This window comes from Lampetra planeri, chromosome 5, assembly GCF_965212315.1.
Source record: "Lampetra planeri chromosome 5, kcLamPlan1.2.h2, whole genome shotgun sequence".
NCBI classification, from domain to species: Eukaryota; Metazoa; Chordata; class Hyperoartia; order Petromyzontiformes; family Petromyzontidae; genus Lampetra; species Lampetra planeri.
This window is the reverse complement of record NC_136111.1, coordinates 8,374,017-8,391,160: the sequence shown is the minus strand read 5'-3', so window position 1 is coordinate 8,391,160 and position 17,144 is coordinate 8,374,017. Positions and strand designations below refer to the sequence as shown.

General features: G+C 44.6%; 2 protein-coding genes across 4 annotated transcripts in view; one reads left to right on the top strand and one right to left on the bottom strand.

The window, feature by feature from the left end:
* Window positions 1-1,228: 1,228 nt before the first annotated feature.
* GID8 (GID complex subunit 8 homolog) lies at window positions 1,229-17,094 on the top strand. 2 transcript variants are annotated; one of them, XR_013585475.1, is made up of 6 exons: window positions 1,229-1,485; window positions 3,187-3,351; window positions 4,145-4,341; window positions 4,686-4,883; window positions 5,203-5,522; window positions 15,964-17,094. XR_013585475.1 is itself a non-coding variant. In XM_078594327.1 (5 exons), exons 2-5 carry the CDS (start codon window positions 3,225-3,227, stop codon window positions 5,374-5,376), a joined length of 696 nt encoding a protein of 231 aa, XP_078450453.1. In that variant the 5' UTR covers window positions 1,229-1,485; window positions 3,187-3,224; the 3' UTR covers window positions 5,377-12,398. The 2 variants fall into 2 exon arrangements, 1 of the variants encoding a protein (XP_078450453.1); XM_078594327.1 differs by lacking the exon at window positions 15,964-17,094 and having other exon boundaries at window positions 5,203-12,398.
* CAD (carbamoyl-phosphate synthetase 2, aspartate transcarbamylase, and dihydroorotase) overlaps window positions 15,903-17,144 on the bottom strand; it is a 42,656-nt gene continuing 41,414 nt past the window's right edge. For both annotated transcript variants that reach the window (XM_078594324.1, XM_078594325.1), the window contains 2 exons: window positions 16,640-16,734; window positions 15,903-16,062 (listed from right to left, as the gene is read on the bottom strand). In XM_078594324.1, coding sequence (XP_078450450.1) covers window positions 15,960-16,062; window positions 16,640-16,734 — 198 coding nt within the window. In that variant the 3' untranslated portion in view covers window positions 15,903-15,959. The remainder of the gene's footprint in view (window positions 16,063-16,639; window positions 16,735-17,144) is intronic.

Here is a 17,144-nt window from a genome sequence, read left to right as displayed (position 1 = left end):
TAATCCTGCAGTCCTTGACATTGGCATTTAGCTCATGGACGTATTGGCATTCACAGGAATAGAGGCAATGCTCCGTTAATGGGATGAGAAGTCACGAGGCACACATCGTTCCCACGACTCGGGAGGCAAAGAGAACTGATATAAATCCACGCAATCAATTCCCGTGATGACAAACTTGGACGTGGACTCAAGCCACGGAGCCATCTCAAATTGTATGAAGGCAATTCTAGATTTGAAGCTTTCGTGACTGCAAGGATTCATATTCTTAGGTTTTTTTCGGTAAAGTCACGTAGGTAAAAAATGAAAATTAATAAAATAAAAAATAAAAATCACGACGTTTCGGAGGCAACACAAGCTCCACCTGAAGACGGAAGCTTGTGTTGCCTCCGAAACGTCGTGATTTTTATTTTATTTTACTTTTGTTAATTTTAATTTTTTACCTACGTGACTTTACCGAAAAAAAACCCTAAGAATATGTATGAAGGCAACAGGCCACTGCCACGAAACGTTAGCCAATTACGTACAGGACACATTCCTGTGAACTGCTTAGCACAGATCAATTTAGACTTCATCGGTCACCCCGTGCCATTCTAAATCTCAAAGTTCATCCTAAAAAGTCCCATCACAAGGGAGAAACGCATGTACCCCAAATGGACCTGAAAACTCAATGTCCCTGTACAATAATACGGTTGAGCCCTATGGGTTGACAGATATGAGTTACGTGTGTTATTAGTGTTTTTTTGTCGGAAAATTAATGAATGCATTGCTAAAAAATATTTACCGACGACCTCATTTATTGCCGTCTGTATGTATGGTGCGTACAATTAAGTGGTTTTATCGACCACGAAAGCGTGATTGGGGGGCTGGAGTCGTAAATTGTCGTTTAAAAAAAAAGCTAAACATTTACATTAATTAAATTGCACATGTTATTACGACTACAAATTCATAATAAAAGACACGGTGAGATTATTACGACAATGAAACGTAGAGAGAGAAAAAAAACCATTTTAAATAAAACAACAACAATAACAACAACAAAATCGGAAATCCCACGCGGTGCTCTCTGGGAGTCGTTTTCATTCGCCGCGACCCCGCCCCGCCCCCACCATTAGATTCCATAGCTCAGTCAAACCACCGTCGCGTCCCGCTCCGCGCGCCGCTATTGGCCGCTTGCCACCACGTGACCGCCCCCTTCCCCTCCCCCCCGCCTTGCCTCCTCCATGCTTAAGCGCAGTGGGAAATCCAAGAAGGTCCGCGGCGTCCAGTGACTGAGTGGGGATCGGCGCTCGTTTCGCAGCGTCCAGAAGAAGTTAAAAACCAACAAAACTAAACATTTGCACGTCGAAATCAACGAAACGCACGCCTCGCGAGTGTCGCCGCGCCGCAAGGAGTCTGCTGCTGTTGTTGTTTCTTTCTCCAGTGGCTTTTGCGAGCTGACAGCGGCCAGAGTTGCGAGGAGCCGGACTTCAAAGAGGGCCCCTCCAGGTACGAAGGAGACGTTAAAGAGCGAGTTGGGGGTGGGGGTTTCGTTCAGTTTCGTTCCGTTTCGTTCCGTTTCGTTCCTCGGTCCGCTCGTCCTGGTGAGGATCGTGGCGGTCCCACGCCTCCCTTTCGCCCTTCCTGGAGGAATTCCCAGGCGTTTCCAGGGACGTCCCAGCGACGTCGGCCTGGGGCCTTCCCAGTGGGATCGTCTCGTCGAGGAATAATATAAATATAATATTAAATCGTGTACGAGCAAGTTTAAAAAAAGTGTCTTGACGGATCAAGAGGACTGTGTGGGTCGTGGGAGGCCGCTGCCCAATGGGAGCAGTGTAGGCCTGGCACCGACTGATGGACATTCCTCATTACTGTGACGGGGCTGAGCACGTTGACGATGTTTTGTCGACTTCGGAGGGAAGATGCGACGGTGGTGATGAGTGGAGTCGTAATGGTTGTGATTGTGTTGTTAATTATGGAGATGATGGCGGTATGGTGATGGTCTTGATGATTGTTGATCGTAATGGTGGCAATGACGGTGATTAATGTTAGTCGATGGTGGCAGCAGTGATGATGATTGTGGTGATTAATGGTGGCGAGGATGATTGTGGTATTTGACGTGATGATTATGAGTGCGGTACGTATAAAAGGACTGATTTGAACCCAGGCCCGGATTTTAACTCGTAATCTTCTTGAAAATCAAGGGCCCTGGTCACGGAGACTAGACCGGTGATGTGAAGCCTCATCTGTTAAATTTACGAGCATTACGAGGTGGCCACCTGTCTCACGGAGTTGCTATTGCAGTGTTAGTTGTGCCGAGAGCACAGAGCCATTCAGTACCACAAGATCCTGGGTGAAGGATATGCGTGTAGGCCCACACCTCCTTAAAGCGTGATCCTGAAGTGGAAGTGAGTTTGTATTGAAACCCAATACTTCTCAAAACACTCTAATTTCATATTTTTTTCTCACGTAATTTGCCTTATATATGTCTACTTAAACGTTTCGGGTTGACATGCAACACTAATTGTGGGGGCAAAAGTGTGGGTAATCAGGCAATGCTTGCTGTGAGAATTCCAAATTGGAAATTGTCACTTAATTAAATTTAGTATGCGTACAGTTGATTTTCTGAGACTCTATTGTTCTTAGCATTTATTATTTAGTTATGTTTCTGCATTATATACTACATTAATGTTTCTGAATTATATAGTGTAGTGTATACCCAGTTACTTAATGTTAATAGCTCAGCTTATTGGAGAGTGTATATTGAGTACATTGATTATATAGATGAAGTTTATACCTAGTTTTTTCACATCGGTTTATTGTATGGTAGTAGGGTAGAAGCAGTTCTTTAGCGTCAATATGCTAGATTTCTCTGTTGATATGTAAACTCCTTTGTCAAGGCGCTCTGCTTCTCCCACCCACCTTAAAATACGCTGCCAAGCTTAGCAGTGTTCATTAGGACGCTGTCTTTCCGACAGCTCTGTTCTTCACCTGAGGACGGCTGCTTGTGTTGTGGCCGAAACGTCGTGAGAATTTAATAAAGTTTTATTTTTATTATTTTATTATTTCCCTTCTACGTGACTTTACCGAAATATACAAGATAATGTTTCTGCAATTAATGATATTGTAACAAACTTTACACAGGGCCTCCCTCGTGCAGAAGACTTGTTTCAATGTGATGAACAGCCCCTATTGTTGCTTGTTGTTCAGGGCTGGTGCGATCACAGGCCTCTGGCACAGCTGCAGAGATGTCCGAGTTGAGTTTTGCCGAGAAGGCAGAGGAGGTGACGCGTGAGGAGTGGCTGGAGCGCGTTTCCAATGCCCATATCCAGCGCGCTGACATGAATCGCCTCATCATGAACTACCTGGTCACAGGTGGGAGCCCTCACCTGGGCATTAGTATTGATAAGCCACGGTAAATTTGTTTTGCTAAACCGTGTGGAGAGCTTCGTAAAGGTTTGTTTCGGAGGTTTTTGTAGTGTTCATGAAACGTGTATAACTGGCATGTAACGTTACATTGCTTCATTGGTAAAAATCGATTATTATGCTCACTATACATCAGGGTCGTATGACCCTTTCCAAACGAGCCACATTGAGAATGGCGCAGCTCCTGCCGCTGGGAAGGTCACAGAGACAATTAGTGAGCGTGATGTTACGAAACGTGACAATATTCAGAAAATCATTGTAACCTTAAGTTAGACGTGATATCGGTTAAACAGCTTACAATCGGAAATAGTAACAGATTGATAATATAAACAATAAAGACAAGCATTTGAAAACGCATTCATTACAGAATCGTTTAATCCAACTGCCCATTTAACAAATTAGGAAAACTATATAATTTCCATTCATTATGTAACACTTTCTGACGTATTCTTTCTGACGTGTTTGTCTTCATATATATTTTTAAGGATAGTTGTCAGGGCAAAACGTGTTTGTGTATTTGGAAATAGCCCTCTTCTTTGCTTTGAGTCTCCGCGTTGTTGGGAGCCCGTTGATCAATAACGGCGCTTTTAAATATAGCCGATAATAGCAATGCAACTACATATGTTCATCTTTACGAAGGAATGTACGAACAGAAATAATGTGCACACGGTCAACCTTAGTTCGAAAGTATTAAAACTGCCTGAGGGAATTAACTGCACTGTGCCATGTGCCTGTTCTGTAGAGGGCTTCAAGGAGGCGGCGGAGAAGTTCCGTGTGGAATCGGGCATCGAACCGGGTACAGACCTCGACTCGCTGGACGAGCGCATCAAGATCCGGGACGTCATCCTCAACGGCCGCATCCAGGAAGCCATTGGCCTCATCAATAGTCTGCACCCCGAGCTGCTAGACACCAACCGCTACCTCTACTTCCACCTGCAGGTTAAGAGCCTACGGCTTGCACACAGTCTGAGCGTAGCAATTTAGCACGTTGAGATTCATTTACACCTTCATTGCACTTGTCACTGAATGCGCAGCTTTGCCATGTTTTGGTAGTCTCACATATCGCTCATGCACCAGCCCTTGAGTGTGCTGGACCACAGGTGTGACATGGCCTCGGCAGTAGTCGTGCAAAGTTGTCTTCGCAGGCCATTCTCTGACGCTATACAATATCTCTGCTTGCCACGAGAGTGTTCCGAATGTTCATTTCTTCATCACATGACGACAGCACTCAGAATAGCGCATCTAATTGTGTCCATACGTTTATCTGTGCATGCGTGAGGTAGCAGCAGCATCTGATCGAGCTGATCCGCGAGCGGCAGACGGAGGCTGCGCTGGAGTTTGCACAGACGCAGCTGGCGGAGCGTGGCGAGGAGAGCAGTGAGTGCCTCCTGGAGATGGAGCGCACGCTCGCCCTGCTCGCCTTCGACAGCCCAGAGGAGTCGCCCTTTGGCGAGCTCCTTCATCCCTCGCAGAGACAGAAGGTGCCAGAGAAATCGCTGGCTTTGTGCCACACAAACCAGGATGCAACCCATTTCCCAAACGGTTTCAGATCATGAGCTTAAATGTAATTTGTATATACATTATGTATAGAGCATTACAAATGACGTTTTCCAGTCAGTGACAATTATTGTGGAAGTGTATTGCAATTGTGTTGAGATATCGAAATTGTCCACAGCCCCAGTCAATTGATTAACATCGATTTGTTATCTGCCTTTCACAACACTGCAACTTGCACCATGACGTGCGTCACTCGCAATCACTGAACCACTGTGTGGCGTCTCTGCACTCTGTCTTGCGCAGGTTTGGAGCGAGGTAAATGCTGCCGTGCTTGACTGCGAGAATCAGGACTCGACGCCCAAGCTGGCCAAGCTGCTCAAGCACTTGCTGTGGGCCCAGAACGAGCTGGACCAGAAGAAAGCAAAGTACCCGCGCATGACCGACCTGGGCAAAGGCACCATAGAGGACTTCAAGTGAAACAGCGCCCCCTCTACTCACTCGGCCTTCGGCGTGCTTGCCAACTCGCTCGCTCCCCTCCTACTTTCTACAGAATTCTCCAATGCCAACTACGCCGAGCCAGAACCACTCTCGTCCTCCCTTCATGTTTCCTCGATTCATACAAGGTGTGGATTTGTTGTTTTTTTGGTTTCAGTTCGGTTGGATATACCTTGCTTTTGTTTGGTTTATACTAAACAATAGGGGCTGACTGCACGAGAATATTGGCCACCGGAATAAGGGGCTATGCGCGAGTGAATTGTCTTGGCTATGGAAACAAATGCAGCTGTTGAGAAGGTATAGGCGACTTAACCTTTGACTGTCATGTTGCCTATTTGATAAGGGTTAGGGAGAGTGACTTAATCGACGCTGGGCTAGACCGACGTCTGGCTCGGTTTGCTGTAATCTGCGTATGCGTTACTTCGCTCTTGTAATGTACAGAATCGTCGGTAAGTTATTTTCATCGTGATTGCTCATCAGCGACCTGGCAAGAAAAGAAAGATGTTTTCTTTCGGTGAAATGTGCATGTAATTTTCCACGGTTTTGTCAACAAAAGGCAAAGTTTGTTTTGCATTTTCAGTGGTCGTTAACGATGGTTGACAGAATTTGTTTGCAGTGATGCATTGGCTTTAGTTTTAGATCCCTTTGTAATCTTACTTCGTTAATTTTCAATGGCAGCGTTTGTAAAGAGCAGGAAAGCTCGCGGTTTGATCTCCACACACATGCTGCATGCTAGCCACATTTCTGGCATTTCACCCAACCAGGCAAATGTTAAGGCATTCTGCTAACATGCCACTTTTGTGCTTCACAAACAGGAAATCGTGGGAGCCTTTATTTTGGTCCATGAGCATTAGAGTAATTGAACAACAATGATTATTATTCCTTTACACCGGGTTGTTTACGATGTTTCACGTTGATCATTTTGTAAGATGTGGTAAGTGCCTGTTTGGGAGGCAAAGGCTGAGGAATCACCATGGATGCATAAGAACATGCTCAAGTTGCTGTGCTGGCATTCAGTACCTGTTGTATATTATTGTAACAAATGGTAGGCGTGTCTGGGAAAACTTTGGCAGTATTCACTTTAGTTTCCATCGCTACTTGTTTTGACAGACAGCTGCCATCAGACAATGTATGTTTTTTCCTTAACAGTATTTGGGCAGCATCTCCTTTAAAGCATACAAAATATAACTAAGTACAATTACCTCGTTATTCAAACAAGCATTGGGGCATTTTAACACGTAGGCTTTCGCGAACAATACCATCCATAATATAGGTTTTTTTTGGGTTAGATCGCATAAATATAAATGTGTCGTTAAACCCGCCACCACCAGACAGCCAATTGTTTGTCACGTAAACAGAACATGCCAATTCGTTACTATTGGGGCAATGTTTATCTCCATTGTAAACCAGTGGGAGAAATTATTTATTCCCATGGCAGAGGCCATTTAGCCATAGGATGACGACTCTTGACTTCCCACAAAGCCTTATACATTTATTTTCCCCAGAGGGATGCTGGTATGGAGTCATTCCTCTGACCCCAGGATTTGAATTCACAACGTTACTACTCGTCAGGTGCTTTAATCACCGTGCCACCCCATTGGATACAAATGCTGTACATGGCTTAAAATGTCGTTTTGAATCCTTAGTTAATACAATTTCAAGATTTAGGCTGGCTTTCCAGATGCTTGTGTGCAGATGCTGCACCTCCATAGCAAATTACGACAGCTCAACGCCCCTCTTCCTGCCACATCAATTTAACTAATAGCAATGGGGGATGTCCTCAAATGTGTCAGAGCGGGGAGGAGTTAATCCCCCTCATGTTATTTTGAAAGTGCAGAGAGAAATGCAATAGTTTTCAATTGGCAATAATCGCCAGGTATCGTAGGGCGGTTTAGAGGTAAGCTAAATGTGTTTCACCATTGAAGGCTGCAGGCGCTCCAGATTTTCTGTTACGGTGTCTTTATTGATCCCTGGGACTCTTCCATGGTGTAAATATATACTGCACCCGCTGTGGTCATGTAATGATTGATCAATTAAAATGCATTGTTATGTGCAAGATGCATACATCAAATCGTGCTTTCAAGAATCTGTTATTACATATCAATTCAAATATGGAATAAAAAATGCAAATGTTACCTTGAAGACAATGGAACGAACAGAACAAATTAAACATGGTACAAATAAAATGGACTACAAATAAGACAGAACAACAAATACAAATTGTACATCTTTGATTGAAAGAAATAACCTTGAAATCGGGGAAATTCAATGAATCACAAGTGCTTGGGGATACTCATGTCGAACCTGATTAGGATCTCCTGCAATGAAGTTCAGTTCAATTTGTGGGTAAAGAGATTAGTAGGTGGTGTGGGATGTAACATCTAAAAGGAAACCCGAGCTGGAGTTTGGACTCCTCAAACTAGAGCCTGGATTCTGCCCTGGTCCTGATAAACTTGTTCGGTTGTCTGCTCATTCAGGCTAATTCCTAGACCTGTCACGTGAAACTGAGGCAGGATTGGATCAGCGTTAAATGGCCATTTGCCAGGTTGGCCAGACATAAAATTGAGCCGTCTCAGCTGTTAAATTTCAACCTCCTGATTACTATTTCCTAATTTATTAAAACAATGTGCTACTCGGCATAGAAGCCATGGTTGCCTTCTATCAGATGGATTGTTACATTTTCTTGTAGGTTTACCTGTGTTCACAGCATCTCAAACAGAGAAAGCAACTGGGATATCTTGCTGCGTCTTGTTACTCCCAGAAAACAACTGCTACGTTAAAATGTGCTCCTGGTCAACTTTGGTAGGAGTCGCAAGCATGGGCAGACCTTGAGACTCCTGCAGGACAGCTGATCTACATGGATTGCACGACTAACTACAAATAACATGAACAGATTTTCGTAGGGAGGTATAGAGCACAGACAGTTTGGACCAGCTGAGCTCAATTAAACTAAGGTTGACAGAGGGGAAATTGACCTACATTAATGGCATCAAGGACAACTGTGCAGGCAGCAGTAGAGAAACATCCATGTCGAGTAACACTTGCAAGCCCGTGTCCGCTCTGCTGACACGGAGTTCACACAAATGTGGATGAAGAGCGAAACCCCAATTCTCCTTGATTCAATGGGACTTTCATTAGAGCAGGGCAGCAATGGCTGGCCCAAGGGTGGTGCAGAGCAGTATCCACAGCCAAGAGGATATGTAAGGAGACTGTGGTGGGTAAATGTGGGTAAGCTTCACGAGTCTGGAATGTGAGCAGATGGAACCCCCACCCAGCCCCAGGGGCTGGGAGTTTGCCGTAATGACGCCGCTGAAAGAGCATGTCGTGAACTCTTGGGTTCATTTAAAAACTTCCAGAGTCCTGGATACTCTCTCAAGACCCCAGACGAAACCTGTTACTCCTGGAGCATAGATGCCAGATTGGCTCTAGCTTGCGTTTTCCAGGAAGATGCAATCCCAATATCAAATGGCGCATTTCTTTTGGATACGCACTTAGGTATTGTCCCAGGCTGCACGGCATGGGGTTAAATGGTTGAGGGAAAAATGAATGAGGTCTAACTGAAGCACAATCTAAATACCTTGTTGCAGTGTCCATCTCAGAATTGTATGGATAGCTCTCGATCGATTTGAAGTATTTTCTCATTATTAAACCTAAACCGTATAGACCAGAGAAAAAGCTTGGGGGGGGGGGGGTGTAGCTTTAAGAGCAGTTTTGTTTTTTGGTATAAAATCTTCCTATAAATCAGCTGCCTCTTGCCAGAAGTTGAGGAGAACTGTGGTACATCAATTTTAGGTCCATGTGATGAAACAAATGCCCAGTTTCCTCCTTGCCCAGTCCAGGCCCAATTAGGGTCCCCATTTATAATTCCTAAAGACTAAAATTTGCCTTGACAGTTGTTCAGGGTTAGTGTATTCACATCCACATTTTTTGGATTCTGCAGCTTCCCTGCTTTGATTTGGTATAGTTTTGTTTTTACCAAATGCATATATAGCCCAAAATGTAAAAACTTATTTTTGGTTGTTTATTTTGTAATTGTTTTTTTGAGAGTTGTTATAATGTCTGAAAATAACTTTTATTGCAAATGCATTCTGGAGATTGCAGGGTGAATTTCTCAGTGACAAACATCACGTTTAACTGTGTATAAGCTGTCAACATTTAATTCAGTTAACTTTCTTTCTGAAGGTGATGTTTTCCTTAAAATTGTCTTCAATACAACAATCCCCTCGCCAACCGCGGGGGTTAGGTTCCTGGAAAAGGCTGTGGAAGGCACATTCGCAGTTGGCAAAGCAGTCCAGGGCTTATGGAAAATAGGGGGTTAGAAGAACCATGGCCACGGTCAGACTCGTCATAGCTAAACTAAGGTGACCGTTTACTTAAACAAATAAAACAGTACATCACAACGTAATAAACATCAAATTTACTTTACATACCTTAATACCGAGGGTAGAAGTCCATGATTTTGACAATGAGATGGGGGGAGGGGTGGTTAGGAGAAGGGGTTCAGCCCACCCTTCCCCTCTTCCTCTGGGTCATCAATGACACGTGTGGGCAGGTCAGGGGGCAGGTACAGTGGCGCTGCTGGCTGAATCAGTGGCGTGGTTCTTTTCTTTATAAAAATGTCGGATGAATGGATGGACCAACAGAAGCAAAAGATGCGCTGCGAGACTCGGAAAAACAGATGGACAGCCGATGCGCTACGCAGCGCCACAGGTGGCGTAGAAGAGAACTGTGGCCCCACAAAATCTGAAAATGCGTGTTGTAAACCCGTGCTAACCTGTGGATACTCAACATTTCCGCGCCGCAGGTTGGTAAAATTATATAAAGTTAAACCTTGTGTACATGAAGTCCGTAGTTGGCAAGGGATTACTGTATTCAAAAATTAGGGATTTGCCATGTTATAGTTTGCACACATTGGACTTACAATCCAGAGGTGGGCATTTTGATTCCTTCTTGCAGTGGAACCTTGGGAAAGATTCTCAAAAACAGTATCTCTGCATGTCCACCAAGCCGTACACAATGGGTACACGACACTCAATTGGCAGGTTGCTTGTGTTGGTGTAGTCTGGGTAGTCTGGGTACGCCCGCCACTTTCAATACGTCTGTTCAACTTGGAGTAGACAATGCTCCAGTTTGCTCAAGAGTCCCATCTGCCAGAAGTGGCGTGAGCAAGCATTTGCGGCGTCGCATCTTTACCTTTGACTTTAACAAATTACCCTGAAAGCTTTTAAAACCGAAATATTGTTTGTTAACACTTTTTAACGAAGCCAATCGAAAGACATTTTAAATAACCAAGTTAAAATAAAAACAATGATTGGGCAGTGCTCCGCTTCCACTGGTAGCCATGAGTCAGTGGTGCTCCCAATTTATTGTAGGCCATGGACGATTAACTAGGTGGAAGTTGCCCAATTGCAAGGTGCGCATCTGTCCATGTGTGTTCTCCAGGGCTGTGCTCCATGGCCAGTTTCATCAGCCCCCTCCCCCATCGCCAGCCCTTGCACCCACCCTGCTTTGTATATTTAGGTCACCCGTGCCAATGGGCTGCAACGTGGTACAACGTTAAGATAGAAACAGGCAGAAGGGTGCTAAATTCAGGCGGCATTGCTCATCTGTATACAATCGGCAATGAATGTAAATTTGCAAATTGTTAAGCTAAATTTGTTGTACGTTTATTCAGCCAAAAGGTTTCTGCTGTAGAGTTGTAAAATTGTGGGTTATTTTTTGTTGGAAAGAACCTCATGTCTACCACTTTTAACATAACGGGTCTGTAAAAACCAAAAGTGAAAGGTAAACTGCATGCAAGGAGACTTTGCAAAACACCTGATGGATGGTTATGCATTAGGTTCAGTGGGAAGGGTCGTGGATTTGAGTTAGGGCAAGTGTTTGGCTAATTATGCTTCCAAACTCATGCCTTTTGCCACCCTTGCCAACTTCTCCTTTTCAGCTTGATTTATTTTCATTGTTGGCATTGGCAACACAATTAAGGCAAACCACCGTTATGAATGACACATTCCTTATAAACAGTACAAAGGCCAGTTGTCAGTAAAAACTGAGTCACATTTATTTTTTATTCAGACGCTACAAACTAAATTGCATTGGAGATGCAAAGCGCATAAAAAGGGAATTTCTCAAAAACAAGAATCAACTAAAAAGACATTAAAACAAAGTGAAAATAAACACGCAAGATTCCTTAATTCGTGGCCAATTCTCGACAGTCAGACAACCGTGACACTGCTACTGGTCTGCAGTCGATGTAATGAGCCACACATTGCAGTTCGCCTTTTACAAATAAACATTGACCACAGGGGGGGCTTTCAAACAGCCTGCTCATTGCATAAAAGCCAAGATGTACACCTCCCATGCTCATTCAACTGGAACACAATTATCCAATGCTCATCAATTGCAAGTTGAACAAATTAAGCCAGCGCTAAAAAATAAACTTTTAAAGTATATTGTGAACGCATTTCAATTTGTGCACTTGTCAAAAATGTCTCCATGTCCAAACAAGCAATGGTGCTGAACTGATTTAGAGGCCCCAAGCCAGGTGGTACAAATTCCATATTACCCTGGCAGGCCCAATCTCAACAAGACCACTGCTGACGTCTCTCAACAGGGGTATCGCTTTGGCTGTAAACTTTCACTCAGCAGTTACTCCACGAACCCAGACCAGTTATTTCAGTTGTTGGTACCATCCGAGGTGGCATAGCTTTGTTACAATTTATTTGTGGCCAATTATAGTGAATCTTGTAATAACCATTTTCCACGAGTGGGTTATCAAGTAATTAATTCAAGGTATTAATCATATACATAAATTGGTATTGCAAAAAGTTTTGCAACTTCAGTGGTACCAAGATCTGTTCTGGCTCACGGACGAAGTGACACACTGATCTCAACAGTTCAAACTCAGAATGTCTTGTGGAAGAATCCGATGCTGCTCGAAAGGCTGTGCGCACGGCTGTTGACGTGTAACGTTTCACCTTTCGGTAAATAAACACGAACTGTACATACATGATGCTGCCGCCTTGTCTATAAAATCTCCTTTGGTTCAAATGCATGGTGAATGTTTAAGTAATTGTTGGAATTTCGATTTAAAGCTTTCGTGGCTGCAGGGATTCATATTCTTGGTTCTTTCGGTAAAGTCACGTAGAAGGGAAATAATACAAATAAATTCTCACGTTTCGGCCACAACGCAAGCAGCCGTCCTCAGGTGAAGAACAGAGCTGTCGGAAAGACAGCGTCCTAATGAACACTGCTAAGCTTGGCAGCGTATTTTAAGCTGTCAAGGCTCTTTGCTCCTCCCACCCTGCTTAAAATACGCTGCCAAGCTTAGCAGTGTTCATTAGGACGCTGTCTTTCCGACAGCTCTGTTCTTCACCCGAGGACCGCTGCTTGCATTGTGGCCGAAACGTCGTGAGAATTTTATTATGTTTTATTTGTATTATTTTATTATTTCCCTTCTATGTGACTTTACCGAAAGAACCAAGAATATAATTGTTGGAAGCTACACAGGCCTGCCACGCAAGCAGGCACTGGAGTTTGGCTTCAATTGCTACTGGGATTCGAGTTAGTTTGACCAGATTTTTCTTAAGCAATTAAATTAAGAGCTGAGCAAGACAAGACAATGCCCTCCCTGGTCAATGAGGATCTCCATTAACTGGGGATAAAACAGTGAGAAAACATCACACCACAAGTTTAAGGAGGCTTTTAAACAAGAAAACATGGGAGAAACATACCATACATTCCCACAAAGCAAATGGCTTAACACCCCAAGCAGGACTTTCCTTAAAAAAGTTCCCTAGACTCGGTTAAGAATTTCCCGAATATTCGCCTGCGGAAATAATTGCGTGGTGATTCTTATCTTATTGAGTTGGTAGCGCTTGGCCGGTGACATGTTTACAAGCCTATCGGCTCTGGTTGCATGGCGGTTGATGGGCGAGGTCATTCTTCAATGAGAATTCTAATAACCATCGGAACTAAACAAGTGTAGTGTTAAATCGTCTTACCACACCACCACCAGTAGTCACCCACCGCCAGCTGTGCTTGCTACTCAAGTAGAACATACATTGTGGACTATGAGTTTATCCCATTATGTTCTGCAGCCTACATAAACCCCGATTAAACATCTTAGCGTATCCATCATTCAGCAATTGGTCATTTTTAAAACCGAAATTATAATATGCAATTAAACACTACGAATCGGCAGAGTAAGAGGACAGCCTCTGGCAGCACATCATAAACCATTATTATAAACCAAGATCTTTGCAAACAACAGTACCATCAGTTGTTTAAAAAAAAGGTTAACCATTCACATGGATTGGCCAATGTACCAAAACGCCAAAGTCAAAAGCAAAGGCGCCTGGATTTTAAAGCACAATTGTCCCACCAGGGACATCTTGGTCTCACCAAGAGGTCCAAAATTACCCTTCAACTAAATTGACATTGCATTTATATTGCTCAATAGCTCTGTTGTGTCATATACAAGCGAGGGCCATATTCACTTGCAGGTGAATGATAGGATTCTGGCAATGAAATGGCAACACCCAATTTCAGTTTTGATTATTTTAGTTGATCTGTACTTTCAAACATTACCAAGTTGTGCAGTTAACTTTGCAATTTCTTGTTAATAAAAAAAAAACAGGCTTTGCTTTTACAACTGTGATTGTTAATGGGAAATTAGATCTCTGAAAAATAAGCGATGAAAAGAGATTTGAGCTTATACCTGGGGTTTTCATGGCAAGATGCGCTACACAAGCGGTGGCCAATACGTAGGTCGCAAACGATTTTTTGTGGTTCTCAGGACAAATCACAACACTAACAAGCACAAAACAATTCTCTGTACGGTTGATGGCAAATAAAAATCTCAAAGAATTCATACATTGATAAAAATAAATTCTACCAATCGATGGCATTGGTACTTTACGTATTTCGTACATTACAGGGTTAAATATGGCAGGGTAGTTGTCTTTCTGATGGTGGATCACAGAACCCGTTGAGATCCACCAGAATGGATCATAGTGTTTGGTCTATTGGCCACCGCTGCACTACAACACTGTTTAACGATCAATTCCATCACCACAAGAGGAACCTCGTATAGACTTTGCCGTGCAGCCACCCGCATCGATTACTCGTGAAGACCTGCGACCATTTCGCACCACTCGTGGCGATCACATCAGCTTAAAGGCCATTCCTTTTTGCCAAGTCCCTTTCTATTAAAGTCGGACGGACCGCTCCGACCATCATCTCCACCACCACCTTTATGGATCCTTTCTACATCATCTTCCATGTTTCTAAACAACAATGGAATTTACAACCTCTCTCAAAACGTAAACACAAGAAAGCAGACTTTTTTTTGCAAATCATTCGATACAATAATAAAAACGTGGAAAATAAGACTCGGCACATTTTCTAAATAGCTTCTTAAAACGCCCTACTGCTTGCAGAAGCAAGCAAGGCTTGTGCGTAAGCGTAAAGGATTGCAAATAGCAGCTCCGGTCACCAATGAAATGTGAAAAAAATAGCATCCAGAGGGAGGAAGAAAGGAATCAAGGCATGGGTTTAACAGCCCCGTTACCCAACATCTCTGAAATTATCTTGCCAGGCAGATAAAAAAAAATAACCGAAATAACATCCTCTATCCTTCGCAACAACCTTCACTATGGAGAAACTAAAAGGGCCAGATTCACATCTTGACATTGAAGGCCACAAAATATCACCTTGGCGATTTTCTCCATTGTTGGTGACATGGTTCAAAAAGCGTGACAAAATTGGATCGTCACTAAAACCACGGGAATTGGGCCATGAACGTCTTGAGGTTTCGCACGGCCTGGCTCAGGTCAAACATCATGTCGCGTTTTGACAGCGGTAAGGCCAGGGTGTGAGATTTCATGATCAAGGACGACAATGGAACACCCCAGGTGCAGTGATGCAGACCTCGCAGGTGGACTCAACTATTTAGATGGAGGGGTAGGGGGGCCACGTGGAGACTGGGACGGGTAACGCTGGCCATATCTGGTGCACGTGGCACGCCACCTGCGGTCCAGTACTCTGGAGCGGGGGTTGGTGGGTCATGTAGAGAACAAGTACTGCTCGTAGACCCAACCCAAGCAGAACCCTCCTGAAAAAAAAAATCCATCGAGACTCGGCGAGGCTCTCTCATGTAACTAAAAAATGTTCAGTGTCTCCACGCTTAAAAGGGGAGTTTGCCAGAGCCCGTCTCTTTTTCTCATTACGAGTCGGGATCTGACCATATCAAGTGGCCATATTAAAAAGCCAGGCAGTGTTAGGATTAATTATTAGTCCATAATTCGTTTTTTTGTTTTAACAAACCGATAGGAAATGGTCAAACTGGTAAACAATTCAATTCATTCACCAACTCAATACTCATCACCAACCACTCCTCACCAACTACCCACATTACCACATGCCTCCACACACCCATCCACCACCAAGTACCCACCCCCACTCACTGCCCACCCATCTCAACAACTCAACCACTCACCACTAACCCCCTCCCCCCCCCCCCCCTTGTCTTCTCCTGGTGCTGTTGGTGATTTGCGGGTCTCCGGGCGCTAGACCCGCGCCAGGATGCATGCGATGAGTGCCATGCGCACGTACATGCCGTTCTCCATCTGGCGAAAGTAGGCCGCACGAGGGTCCGAGTCCACCTCCGGGCTGCGGGGGTCACACAGCCGCATCCAGGGATCATCAGCATTCACGTGGTATCAACAACTTCAACGTTCCGATATCGTTAATGTCCTCTGCATCCGTGTTGAACCACCACGCTTGCAGGTCAAAACGCTTCTCTTTCCGCTTCCTCCCTCCTACTGCTCCCCTTTGGAATGCCCTTCTATCTCTTTCCCCCCCCCCCATCTGTTTATAATCGTGCTCAATTCATAAAACTTAGAGACTCCTATCGATGACAACTGTATGTGCCGTTTGCTGCTGGCCGCTTGGTGCGTTGGTCCCTATGCTCGACAACTCGTAACAAGTCCCACCAGCAATAATATCCCACCACCATCATGAATATAACTTTTTCACAGTTAAACATTTGCATCACAGCCACCATCATCATTAGGAGTGTCAGCAATAATATTTCATCCCCTTCATCATAAACATCAACAGCAACTACATAAATATTGCTACCGCAATCACCACTCAGCGTCGCCACATCAAAGTCACGATCATCAAGGCTTACATCGCCGTCATCACAAATCATGTGACCATCGCGTTGGCACACGCGTGCTCGCACCTGATCTCGTTGACGCGGGGCAGGGGGTGCATCACCACCATCTTGGCCTTGGCGCGCGTCATGATGTGCGGCGTCAGCACAAACTGCCCAAAGCACTGAGCGGCACGGGGGAGGACGCGGGATGAGAAAAAGGGACACAGACGCCTGAGTACAAACACCGGGGCAGGAGCATGGTCGGGGGAGGAGAGGATGACTCTGACGCAGGACACAGTCAGGGGGGGGGAAGGCAGGAAGAGTCAAATCTTCAACTGAAGCAATGCGAGGAATGACACTGCAAGGGGAGGATCGGGGAGGGGAAGCCCTCCAACTCCAGACGCGAGCACTGAGGCACGGTGCACATGGAGGGGAAGACCGGGGGAAGAGTGAGAGTCAAAACTTTAAACAGAACCACTGAAGCATGACGAAGGAGGGATGGACACGGGAGGTGATCAATTGAATGAGGAGCATTGTGGAGGCGTGGAGGCGTGGATGACGGAGAAGAGGAGCTCTAAAGCACGAATTCCGT